Genomic DNA, 12,969 nt, shown 5'->3' on the forward strand with positions numbered 1-12,969 from the left:
ATGATGAGCTTTCAGGGAAGTTATAGAGAGGATTCTTACATGAGGAGCGATTAAAGCTTTTTTGTTGTTGTTGTTTAATTACTTCCAAGATGAATCTGTTATGTTTCCTCCACCCTGGCAATAAAGCTGAATCAGTGTGACAACATGCGGCCTGCAAGCACACTCCTAGAGTCCAAATAGTCCTTCCTGGGAGTTTAAGTTCTTCCAGGGCAGCCCAACCCTCTCAATCTGCAGAGGAATAAAATGTGACACAGAAAGAGGAAACGGTCAGTTACAGTAAACTTTCGAAGGAGTTGAGACACTATCTCTCAGGACGCCCTGTTCAGCTGTATCAGCCCTTGCAGCTTCCTCCTGGTAGCTGGAGAAACTGGACATCCACTTCCTAAAAAGTATGTGTTAAGCGCTTACCAGACACTTTGCTAAGACACCTTCCATGTAAATGGTAGTAAGGGTTCAATACTCAGTAAGGAGTAGCGAAGTAAGCAAGATGATCAGATTTGCAAACTATGGAAGGCTCCCAAACGTCAGTCTACCGCTTGTAAAACTTCACGAGGTAGAAACAGATGACAAAGGCATCTCTGGGTGTCTCACCAGCCAAATTCAAGATGATCAGGAAGAGGTGCAACAAAAAAAGAAAGTAGCCTAGATAAATTCTTAAGATTAAATGATGAGATTCATCAATTCACTTTTATTGCGTGTTTAACAAAGAAGTTGGAAGTCATCCCTTGATCCAGCTACCAGAGCTGGGACTGGAGCAAGGGGAGAAAGCGAGGCGGGAGGAGTTCCCCGGGAGAAGCTCCCCGGGAGAGACGAGCCTCCTCCTCCCTTTGGACTCTGTGGGACGCAGCCAGGTCAGGAGGATCGCGGGGATGCCGCATTCCACAGCCGAGTCCAGCCCCGCCCGGGACCTCCTGGGGGAAGCCCAGGCCAGCCGCCCCCCAACCCCCAGCCCACCCTACATTGAAGATATTCACACAGCTACGGAGGATTGCGCAAAAGCCTCCAGCTCCCCCGCCTGCTGGGTGGCATGCTCCTAAAATTCCCATCTACACAACATAAACAGGAAACGTGCAGCAAAAGCCCTGGCGGTGCAAATTCCACGCTTCCAGCTGAGGGCGGGAGAATCTCATCTCGGGAGTTGGGGGTTCGAAGGGAAGCAGCCAAACTTTCCAGGGGACCCCATTCACCATCCCTGGTCTCTTCTTACCAAATCCAGAAAGAATAGGCAAGGCGGAAGGAAGGAAGGACACCCTGCTTTTAGGAAAAATAGGGGAGGAGGAGGTGGGGATGAGCCACTACTAAAGAGCCATCCGGTTCCCCAAAAGCGAACCACCTCGCGCTGCGGCGGCGGCCGCACGTGGCGGGCATACCTGGGGCTGACCGCGGTCCCCGCCCGCGGGCGCCGGCCGCCCCTGGAAGGGGGGGGTGGGCTCCCCGGGGCCGGCGGGCGGGGGCGGGGGAGGGGCGGCGCGGCCGCGGCGCAGGCGCAGAGCGCGCCCCGGTTGTCAAACATGGCCGAAGTGTCGCCGCTGCCGCCGCTGCTGCTGCAGGGAAAATGCTGAGCCCTCCCGGGCCCGGTGGGCGGCGGCGGCGAGGGCGGCGACGGGCACCCGCTTCTCGGGCGGGGCGGCGGCGGCGGCGGCCATGGCGCGGCTGGCCGATTACTTCATCGTCGTGGGCTACGACCACGAGAAGCCAGGTGAGGCTCGGGGTGGGCGTCGCCCTCGCCGCCCTCCCGGCGGCTGGCCAGTGGGCAGCGCGGCGGGGAGGCGGGAAGGGCCCGGCGGGCCGCCGCGTCGGAGCTGAGGGGGGGATCGGCGTCCGGCCTTCCGGGCCCCGCGGAGCCTCTCGGTGGGCGTGTGCGGCCGGCACGAGGGCGGGGGAGGGGAGGAGGCCGCGCGCGTCCCTCCGGCCATCCTGGCTCCTCGGGGCGGGCTGGGGGCGAGGCCCGCGCCTGGATGCTCGGGAGGGAAGAAGGGAGGGAGGGGGCCCGAGGACCAAGGGCAGCGGCGCCCAGGGGCGGGCGGGATTGGGCCCGGACGACCGCAGGGCTGGGAGGGCGGGAGCCAACTGTGCCGAGTTCCTCCGGGACCCACGGCTGCCCTGCATCCTGAGGGAGTGACGCGTGACGCGGGGGGCTGTCCTCTCCGAAAGGAAGTGCCCGGAGTCCCGTGCTCCCTTCGCCCCTTCTTGCTCCCGGGGGCCGGGCGAGCCGCTGGCCCAGGGAAGGAACGCGTGGTCCTCCTGGGGGAAGGGAAAAGAGGATCCTTGCACGCTCCAACATTTCTAGGAATCGCGCCCTGTTACTTCAAGACAAGTGTGACCTGGTCACTTGAGAATGATTCTGGACGCTATCTTTGGAGTAGATCGCGTGGAGGTGATCTTGTTGCACGTGCAGGAGTCTTTTTCCCTCGTCTCAAAACGTTACTCCTAAGGAGCAATCTGGCAAACGCATTGCGTGTTAACTTCATTGATGAAGTTTCTGCTTCGGATTCAGGGCAGCACGCGCCTTTATTTTGGATCTGTATCCCTTCGTGCTACTGTGTAGCTAAAGCATCCTGGAATCACGTGGCCTGGGGTACACATCTATTTCTGGGTAAATCTGGTTGCACATTTGCAAGGAATTTTATTTAGATTTCAACTAGACAGTCGCTTTATTTTTCGGAGGAAGTGCTGAGACTGCGTTTTGCTGATGGTTACAAGTCATTTGTAGCGTCGAAATACCATTGTTCTACCCACTCTTAGTCCACTGTTCCTTTCCCTGTTCCTCTCCTAATAACCTTCTTTAGTGGGAACCCTTTATATTCTTTAATCTTTCACCAACTCATGACTTGATTGAGGTCAACTGTTAAGAAAAGGGGGTTGGACTATATTTAAAGTGTCTTCTAGATCCAAAATTTTATGTATTATTTCCTTGTAATTTTGCATAGTCTGGTGTCTCTTTCTCAGGAAGATCAACAATATGAAGAATCACAGATGATTTTTAACATAATTTCATTTTTAGCGACATTTTTCTTATCTCACTTAAAAAAAATGAAATGATCACAAATTTGCAGAAAACTTGCAAGTATGGTGCAAAGAATTTATCCCCTGAAGCTGCTGACCTTGTTGATGTCCTGTCACCTCAGAATGCTTACGCGTGTTCCTACAAACAAGCATATTCTTCTACACTCAGAGTACACTCATCAAAACCAGGAAATGGACACCAATATGTTCCTCCACAGTTCTCGAAGTGGTTTAAGTTTTGTTTGCTGATTGTGCCATTTCTGGCAGAAGGGTCCACTTTATGTGTGGCATTTATTTGTTACCCGTGTTTCCCAGAAAATAAGACATCTTCCGAAAATAAGACCTAGCGCATGGAAAGATAATACATCCCCTGAAAATAAGACCTAGCGTAACTTTGGGAGAAAAAATTAATATAAGACACTGTCTTATTTTCGGGGAAACAGGGTATGTTTCTTTAATCTTCTTTAATCTGGCACAACGCCTTTATCTTTGATTTTCATAATCTTGAAATTTACGCAGTTTACAGGGCAGTTATTTTGTAGTTATCTGTAGAACACTGTTCTGTTACAATTAGACACATCCAGGTTATGTACTTGGGCAGGAATATCATAGACAGGATACACATCGCATCCTCTAAGTTGGTGTGCAATTTCACTTTGATTACTTGATATAAAGCAATGCCTGAGAGGGTTCTCCACTATAAAGTTAATATGTAAAGAGTTTTTGTGAGAATTACTTGGAAACTATGTAAATGTCTAGTACCACATCCAACTTTTAAGGCATTTCATGATATCTCTATGGCTTGGTTTGGTTTGTTTTTTTTTGGGTTTTTTTTTTTTTTGCGTCTTTTTAGTGGGTTATATTCTGTTACTATTTATTTGAATATTCAAATTGTTTCCCATCTAGCCAGTGAGAGCCTATCCAAGCTGGCTACTGTGTTGTTACGGCATGTCCCATCATTCTTTGAGAGTGTCTTTACTTTTTGGCACAAGAATATATTCTGGGCTTTTCTTGTATTGACCTTGCCTTAGTTCTGGAATCAGCTATTTATTTCTCTAGGAAACCTTGGATCCTTTTAGGAGAGAATGACATTTAGAAGCCAGTGTGTTTTTTGCTGTTGGGTTGTTACCCTGTCCCAGTAGACAGAGCTGGGAAATATATGTATGTATACACACTCACATGCACATTCACACCTAGATTTTTTTGCTTATATATTGAAAGCAATGAGTTCACATCAATACCTCTAATTTCAGTTCAATATTCCAGGATCCATTCAATTTCATATTTGTAACATTCTTCTCTGTCAATGAAAAACCCAGCTACTGTTATCCTTAATGTATTTATTTGTTTAATATTCCTGTATATTTAACTTGTTTCCAGTTTTGTGCTCTTATAATACTACTGTATTAAACTACTCTCATGCTGAGAATATTATATTCCATGCTGAGAGTATAGCTTGAAAACCACTGATTTTTATGACAGTTTAATTTTATTTTTTTTAATCCTCACCTGAGGATATGCTTAGAGGAGGGAAAAGAGAGAGATTGAAGGAGAGAAAGAAACATTGATGTGAGAAACATCGATTGATATGTGCCCTGACTGGGAATCAAACCGACAACTTTTTGTTACACAGGATGACAATTTTGATAATTTGAAATCAGGACTTCATTTTCCTGATTTTGTATTTGTACAGTGGCACAATAATTAGGAAATATCATTTGTTTCTGATAGGTTAAGTTATTTATCCAGCTCTCTTTTTCTTTTTTTTCCTCCTTTCTTCTACTGAGATTTGTCCAAGAAAAATTGATAATGACCATGTGGGTTAAGTCTTTGATAAGACTTTCCTTTTTCCTTTTTTGTTTACTTTTGCAGCCCATTAATATATTTAGAATTTCATCCATTTATCTAGATGGTATTTAACTTAGTCAAATATAATCAACTATATTTTCATATCAATCTGCTTATGTATAGTAGAGAAAGCATTTGAAATATTTTTTAGATATTTTATTAGTTTTATTTAAACTAAGTGAGGTAAACTAAAAGGTAAATTTATGTACAATACCTGAAATATCATAGTTTGAGACATTTTAAAAATTAATTGGTTATTACTGAACTATTAGTGGCCCAGTGTATGAAACTCATATACTTGTGGGACGGAGTTTCCTTCAACCCAGCCTGCACCCTCTCCAATTGGGGACCCCTTGTTGCCCTTAAAACCCCTTCTCAGCCCTCACCTTAGGTTCTTCCTTCACAGTTCACCCAGATTAAGTTCTGATTGGTCAGTTTCTATGCCAGCCAGTGTCCTTGGACCTGATCAGAGAGGCAAGAGCTGGCTCAACAGCTGCCATGGAGGCTGCAGATCAGACCCTGCTTCTCTCTCTGGGCCTGATCCGTGGCCCCCTTGGCAATCAGTGCTGGGTCTCCACACGGGGACCTAGCACTGACTGCAGGACTGACTTCCCGTGTTTGGTTGTCCACTCAGTCGTTTTGGGTGTTATGGACCCTGGCTCAGTGCATGAAATTCGTGCACAGTGGAGAGGGAATGGTGGTGTCCCTCAGCCCAGCTTGCACCCTCTCCAATCTGGGACCCCTCGAGGGATGTCCAATTGCCTGTTTAGGCCCGATCCCACCAGATCGGGCCTAAATGGGCAGTTGGCATCCCTCTACAATCCAGGACTACTGGCTTCCAACTGCTTACTTGCCTGCTTTCCTGATTGCCCCTAACCACTTCTGCCTGCCAGCCTGATAACCCCCTAACCATTCCCATGCCAGCCTGATTGATGTCTAACTGTTCCCCTGCCAACCTGTTTGCCCTCAACTTTCCTCCTCTGGTCACCCCCAACTGCCTTCCCTTGCAGGCCTGGTGCCTCCCAACTGTCCTCCCTTGCTTGCCTGATCACCCACAATTGCCTTGCCTTGCCAGCCTGGTCCCTCCCAACTGCCCTCCCCTGTGGCCATCTTGTGGTGGCTATCTTGAGTCCACATTGGGGCAGGATCTTTGACCACATGGAGGCAGCCATTTTGTGTGTTGGAGTAATGGTAAATCTGCATATTATTCTTTTTATTAGGTAGGATAGAGGCCTGGTGCATAGGTAGGGGCCAGCTAGTTTGCCCTGAAGGGTGTCCCAGATCAGGGTGGGAGTTCCCTTGGGGCATGGAGCAGCCTGGGTAAAGGGCCTGTGGTGGTTTTCAGGCCAGCCACGCCCCCCCCCCCCCCCCCCCCCCCCAGCGACCCAAGCAGAGGCCCTGGTATCTGGAATTTATTTACCTTCCAAAATTGAAACTTTGTAGTCTGGAGTGGAGCCAAGCTTTCTGCTTGCTCCATGGCTGCCACCATTTCTGTGTGGATTTGTTTACTTTCTATAATTTGAAACTTTATAACCTTGAGTGGAGGCTTAGGCCAGCAAGGGCAGGTGGAAAGCTTGGCTTCTTCCATTGCTTGGGAAACCCAAGTCTTCCTCCTGCTCTCTGTGGCCGCAGCCATTTTGGTTAGGGTTAATTTGCATACTTGCTCTGATTGCCTAGTGGTCGTGGCTTGTGGGTGTAGCAGGAGGTATGGTCAATTTGCATATTACTCTTTTATTAGATAAGATATATATATATATATATATATATATATATATATATATATATATATATATATATAGTTTGCAATTTACAGTCAGCCTGGGTTTCCTCCCTCTCCCTCATTTTGTATTGAAATAGTTGGTATATTTTTGTTGCTATTTGTTGTCAACCGTCAAGAACCATTTGGGATTCATTGCTTTGACAAGTATTTATTGCTTTCTAGGCATTGTGCTAATGCTGAAACAAAAATACATGAGTAAGAGTAAGAGTCTGTTCCTAACAGTCATTAATGGAGACAGCCTTGAAATAACTAATGATAAATGAAGAATATGGATCCACTTTGCTGAGGGAAAAAGAAGAATTATGAGAGGTCATGTTTAAACCAAGTTATGTGGGATGAGTAAATATTTGCCCTGCAGAAAGGAGGGTAGAGGAGATTACAGGCAGAGAGAAAAACATGTAAATGTGTGAATGCCTTGTTCCAGCGATGGAAAGAAGTATAGTGTAGATGAGAACTTAGGTACGCTAGGATATTGGAGTGGGTTGAGATAAGATTTGGAAAAGTTCTGTATATCTGTCTATGAAAGTTAGCCTTGCCTCTGTAGGCAGTGAGGCCTGTTGAGAAGTAGGGGTTCTTGAAAAGCAGGAAACAACATAGAAATGTAGTTCAGATGGCGATGCACTGGAGTGGAAAGACAAATGTGAGAAAACTCAGGAGCTTTTACAGTAGGAATGGAAAGGGAGGTATGGATTTTAGAACTGGAAAACTAAAATTTTCAAATTTAGTAATGAATGGAAGTGAGCTGTAGAAAAGAAGGAATAATTGAGGGTAACAAAAGTTCTAGGCTGGGTAATTGGGTGGGAGATAATGCTGTGAATGCAAATAGGGAATTCAAGAGAAGAAATGAATTTGGATGAAGGAAGGCTGCTGAGCTTAGCTTTGGATATGTTGAACTAAAGGTACCTCCCTATAATCAAGGTAGAGATGTATTTAGGTGTTTAGGTAAATGGGTGGAGGTGAGGTGAGAAGTCAAGATTAGAGATTTAAGTTGCAATTACTTACAGCCAGCTGATTTTCATATATAAAGGGAAAATGTTCAGGAAATGTATATAAAGTGAAAAGAAGAGTGCGCAAAGAATTAAACCCAGAGAAAATTCAATATTTAAGTGGTAGATAGAACATAGCTGTTAGGAAACTGAATAGGAGTGGTCAGTGCAAATGCAAGAGAATTGAGGTAGTGTGGTATCATGGAAATCCTAGGTGTAGAGAATTTTGAAGAAGAGGAAATGATGAGTAAGTATCAAAAGCTCTGAAGATGTCATGTGTAATGATGACTAAAAATAATATCTTAGTCCATTTGGACTGCTATAACAAATTACCATAGATTGAGTGGCTTAAACAACATTTATTTCTCATAGTTCTGGAGTCTGGGAAGTCCCAGATCAAGGCAAAGGCATATTCAGGGTATCATGAGGGCCTGCTTCCTGACTCATAGATGGTCCTCTTTTTACCACATTGTCACATGGTGGAAGGGTCACGAAAGCTCTCTAGGATCTCTATTATATGGACATTGATCCCATTCATAAGGGCTCTGTCATCATGACCTAGTCACTTCCAAATACCATCACTATGGCCCCACCTTCAGATACTATCTGAATGGAGACTTCAAAAGATGGGACAGGAAGGGGCTGGACACAAAGATTTGAGAGTCATTAGAGTAGATGGAGCTATAACACTGTGTGAGTACCCTCAGAAAGTAGGTGTAGAGTCAGGAATAGAGGACCAAGGACTGAGCTTTGGGGAACACTATTGCTAAGAGGATGAAAAAGAAAAGGAGCCATAGAAAAAGTATTGGGAAAGACATTTAATTTTCGCCAATGGCTATTCTCCTCAGTGGTGATTGAACCTCTGATTTTTTTTTTGGCTACTTATTTGGCATTGTAAGTTCTGGCCAGTAGGATGTAAGCAGAAATGAGCACAGTATCCCAAAAATGTTACTAAGGATGAGGGTCTGCCTTAGCTTTTCTCTTTCCTGAGACTAGCATGCTGATAGAAAGAACGGAACTTCAACAGTCAATCTGGACCATATAACTAAGGGCCTGCACCCTAGAGAGAATCTGGGTCTCTAATGACTTATAGAGGGATTTTCATAATTGCCTCCCAGATTATTTTTTGCATGAAAGGCTAACTTCAAATGTTTACATGAAAGACATAATCACTATAAATTAGAATTTTCTGTTTCAGAAATTCAAAGTCAGAAAAAGTGAGGAAATATTTCTCAGTGTCAGATAGAGATCAGTGAATGATGGAGTAAATGAAGATCTTTGTATTTCATAAAATGTTAGAGTTGAAAGTTAATTATAATGATCATCTCATTTAATCCAATTTATGGGTAAAGAACCAATACGCCTATTGATTCCCTTACCTTCCATTGTTACTTGTGAGTAGTTACTCAGCTGTTGAGTGGCAAATCTTGGACTAGAAATTTCTTCATGTCTTTATTCCAGTACAGCATGCTGTCTTTTCATAATTTTTATCAAGGATAATTTTACTCCAGAATTGTTTCAGTGGAATGTTCTTTTGTTAAATCAAGTTGCAAAATTTTAAGCAGGAAAAAGGATAGGAAGTGGAGGCAGCAGATTAAGACCATTTGAATCATCTGATATTGAGAGGTAAGAATATCTGGTTGGAGCCCTGACTGGTGTGGCTCAGTTGGACGTTGTCCTATGCACTGAAAGGTTGCTAGTTGGATTCCTGGGCAGGGTACATGCCTTAGTTGTGGGCTCTATCCCAGTAAGGGTATGAAGGAGGCTGTAGATCAATGTTTTGCTCTCTCACATCAATGTTTCTCTCTCTTCCTCTCTTTCTAAAGATCAATAATAAATTTAAAAAAATAAAGTATCAGATTGGGAAATTTTGAATGCTTTGTCTTTAGTATAAAAAGACTTTAGCTCTAACTGGTTTGGCTCAGTGGCTAGAGCGTGGGCCTGTGGACTGAAGGGTCCCAGGTTCTATTCTGGGCAAGGGCATGTGTCCAGTTGCAGGTTTGATTCCCAGTAGAGAGCATGCAGAAGGCAGCTGATCAGTGATTCTCTGTCATCACTGATGTTTCTATCTCTCTATCCCTTTCTCTCTGAAATCAATAAAAATATATTTAAAAAAATTAAAAAGACTTTAACTTTTTATACTGCAGAGTTACCTGGTCAGTTAGTGCTTAATAAGACATGTTTCAATTGAATTGCAGAAATAGTGAAGTCTAAAGAGAGTTTGCTCCTTTTCTGTCTGTGGTCTCATACAGGAAGGAGTATTATCCTACCTCATTTTTGGTCTGCCATATGATGGAGGTTATCTTTCCTTTCAACATGTCTCTTTAAGTCTAGGACTTAAATGGGGGCCAACAGACAGTCCATTCCTGTCAGATCTATCAATGGTAGGCAATTAGACAGATACGGGCAGAGCAAGGACCATAGGCCAGGTACAAAAGGTTACAGGGCAAAGAGCTCCAGGTGCCTAGCAAAGGCCCTTCCTCCCCCCAGGGTAACACTTTTCCTGGGACACCTTCTCCTATTACTCCGCGTAAAAAAGAATAAAATCGTACCATTTGCAACAACATAGCTGATGCTGGTCATGCTGCTTAGACCCCCTGACCTTTCCTCTCTAGAGGTAACTTGTAGGCCTCAGTTTTATTTGAGCTCCAGGCCCAGAAAAGCTGCAAAACCAGACAGGCAACCCCATGGCACCTGCTGCATTGACTAATGACCCCAGCCCTAGAGCCAACTAATCAGTGGAGACCACTGAAAGGACCCACCTGAAAAGCTGATGAATATTCTATTGAGATCCTACCCTGGGATCTCCTTTGAGATCTCCACCCTTAAAAGCTTCTAGGACAGGACTAAGGAGGACCCAGTGTGCTCTCCCTCCCTGGAGCACACTTTTGCCTTTCCCCTCCCTTTCTTCTCCCCCCTCAGGCATGTTTCCAGTACTTGCCTTTCTCCTAAGCTCCAAGGGCCCTTCTTTTGCCTTTGTAACTTGTTTCCTGAGCCCATTTCTTCTACCACTCACTTCTTCCACCTCTGTGATTTGTATATAAACTTACTCTTATAGTTTGAGTCTTGGCTCTGAATTCTTTCTTAGCCAAAACTCAAATACTGAGGTTGCTGAACCCAGTCCTGACTGACCCCACATATCTAACTACTGGTTACATTCTCACCACCAGCAACATTCTAACTGAGGTCCACTTTACTCAATTCTAATTTACTGTCCAAGGATCTACCTTTTCTGGATGATTATGCCAGAGCTGTGCGTCAGAGGATATTCCATTCCTTACCTACAGGCCTTAATTACAATGTCAACTGGTCTGCTATATTAGAATTCACACAAGAAAAGGAGATACACATAGGGAAGTGTGGGAAGAGGGCGTCTTTGTATATGTAACTGTTTTCCAGCCATTTTCCCAACATTGACAAAGCTTTGTTGCCCAGAAACATGGTCATAGCATTCATGTGCAAATCAAAGCACAGCTAAACAAGCATCATGTTTTTGTAACTTTTAAAAGAAAAATAAGTTTTGTAGAACTATGTGTTCATATATATTTAATTAGTGCTTTGTAATCTTTCCTGTTTGATTTTAATCTGAACAAATAATGATACCATTTTTATTACTCAACAGGCATGAATGTTAGTTGAAGCAGTTTTAAAAAACAAAATAGTTGAAGCCTCAAAACACCTAAATCCTGGACTGATTTAATTTGTACAGTTAAATTGAAGGAGTGATTTCTGAAGGCTATCTGTCCTATTCTTTCTATTCTCTTGAATAATGGTTCTGTTTTTTACCTACTAATGATTAAATAATAATTACTCACCAGAGCATCTAATTTAAAAGCCAAAACAAAACAGCATAACTGGTCTATCCTCCTATGAACATAATATATAGAGGCTCAGTGGGGATTGTTTATTTTTAATGGATAATTTTAAAGAAATGGTATGGTGAAATCAGCATACTGTCAAGAGTTATTTGTACTAGAAACCAAGATAGCAACATAGATAAACACCTGAACTTGCTGCCTCACACAACCACTTCAAAACTACAACTAAAAGACAAAACATATCATCTAGAACCACGGAAAGGCTGTCTGAGGGCTGTCTGAGTGGAAATTCTACAACTAGAAGGGAAGAGAAAAGCACACTGAAACTCAGAGGAGGTGCGGAAGTGAAGTGCAAAGGTATGGAGATGCACAAGAGGAAAGGGCTGGCCACTGAAGACTCGGTTGTCTTTTTCAATTGGGAGGGAGACACAAGCTCTTGACTGCACTGAACTTCAGTTCCGGTCAAGACTCTGGGGACCCAGACTCAGGGGGGCGAGTGGGGGGGGGGGGAGTACGTATGAGGGGAGTGACTGAATTGTCTGGCATCTGGCTGGAACACGAGTGTGGCTTTCTCTTAGAGGTGCTTGCAGTGAGTACCAAGGGACACTGAGACCCAGGGGCCTCTTAGGGCAGGGCTGATGGGCACTTGATTTTGGCTCTGACAGTCCTGGCATTAAAAAACATAAGTGGGCCGCCGAAACCGGTTTGGCTCAGTGGTAGAGCATTGGTCTGCGGACTGAAAGGTCCCAGGTTCGATTCCGGTCAAGGGCATGTACCTTGGTTGCAGGCACATCCTCGGGAGGGGGTGTGCAAGAGGCAGCTGGTCGATGTTTCTCTCTCATCGACGTTTTTAGCTCTCTATCTCTCTCCCTTCCTCTCTGTAAAAAAATCAATAAAATATATATTTTTTAAAAATGTAAGAGAGCCCTGGCTGGTGTGGCTCAGTTGGTTGGGCATTGTCCTGTGCACAGAAAGGTTGCCAGTTGGATTCCCAGGGCACACACGCAGGTTGTGGGCTTGATCCTTAGTAAGGGGTATATAGGAGGCAGCCTATCACATCAGTGTTTCTCTCTCTCCCTCTTCTTTCCTCTCTAAAAATAAAAATTTTAAAAATCTTTAAAAAATATGTAAAAGATTATTTTAAGACAATCACAAACTCTTTAATTCTCTAACCATAACTTTAAATGTTAAAACTGAAACAAGACTTTAAAACTCTATCCCTGCCATTTTCTTTAAGTCAGAGTTTCTAAAACTCAGCACTATTGACATTTTGGTCTAGATAACTCTTTGCTGTTATGGTGGGGAGGAAGCAGTCCTTTATTGCAGCATCCCTGGTCTGTGTCCACTAGATACCAGTAGCATCCTCCTCCCCCAGTTATGACAACCAGAATATCTCCACATGTTGCTAAATAGCCATAGGAGGGAAAAATCACCCCAGGCTAAAATGCACTCCTTTAAACTCTGCAGTAGAGTTAGACATCATCCAATCCTCATATAATCCTTATATCACTTTGTCTCCTGTACATCATCA

The 12,969-nt window shown here is 44.3% G+C and overlaps 1 protein-coding gene across 2 annotated transcripts in view; it reads left to right on the forward strand.

The window, feature by feature from the left end:
* Window positions 1-1,488: 1,488 nt before the first annotated feature.
* Window positions 1,489-12,969, forward strand: part of SBF2 (SET binding factor 2) — a 307,688-nt gene continuing 296,207 nt past the window's right edge. For both annotated transcript variants that reach the window (XM_036428329.2, XM_036428330.2), the window contains exon 1: window positions 1,489-1,699. In XM_036428329.2, coding sequence (XP_036284222.1) covers window positions 1,645-1,699 — 55 coding nt within the window. In that variant the 5' untranslated portion in view covers window positions 1,489-1,644. The remainder of the gene's footprint in view (window positions 1,700-12,969) is intronic.

This window comes from Pipistrellus kuhlii, unplaced genomic scaffold, assembly GCF_014108245.1.
Source record: "Pipistrellus kuhlii isolate mPipKuh1 unplaced genomic scaffold, mPipKuh1.p scaffold_m20_p_9, whole genome shotgun sequence".
In the NCBI taxonomy this organism is placed as follows: domain Eukaryota; kingdom Metazoa; phylum Chordata; class Mammalia; order Chiroptera; family Vespertilionidae; genus Pipistrellus; species Pipistrellus kuhlii.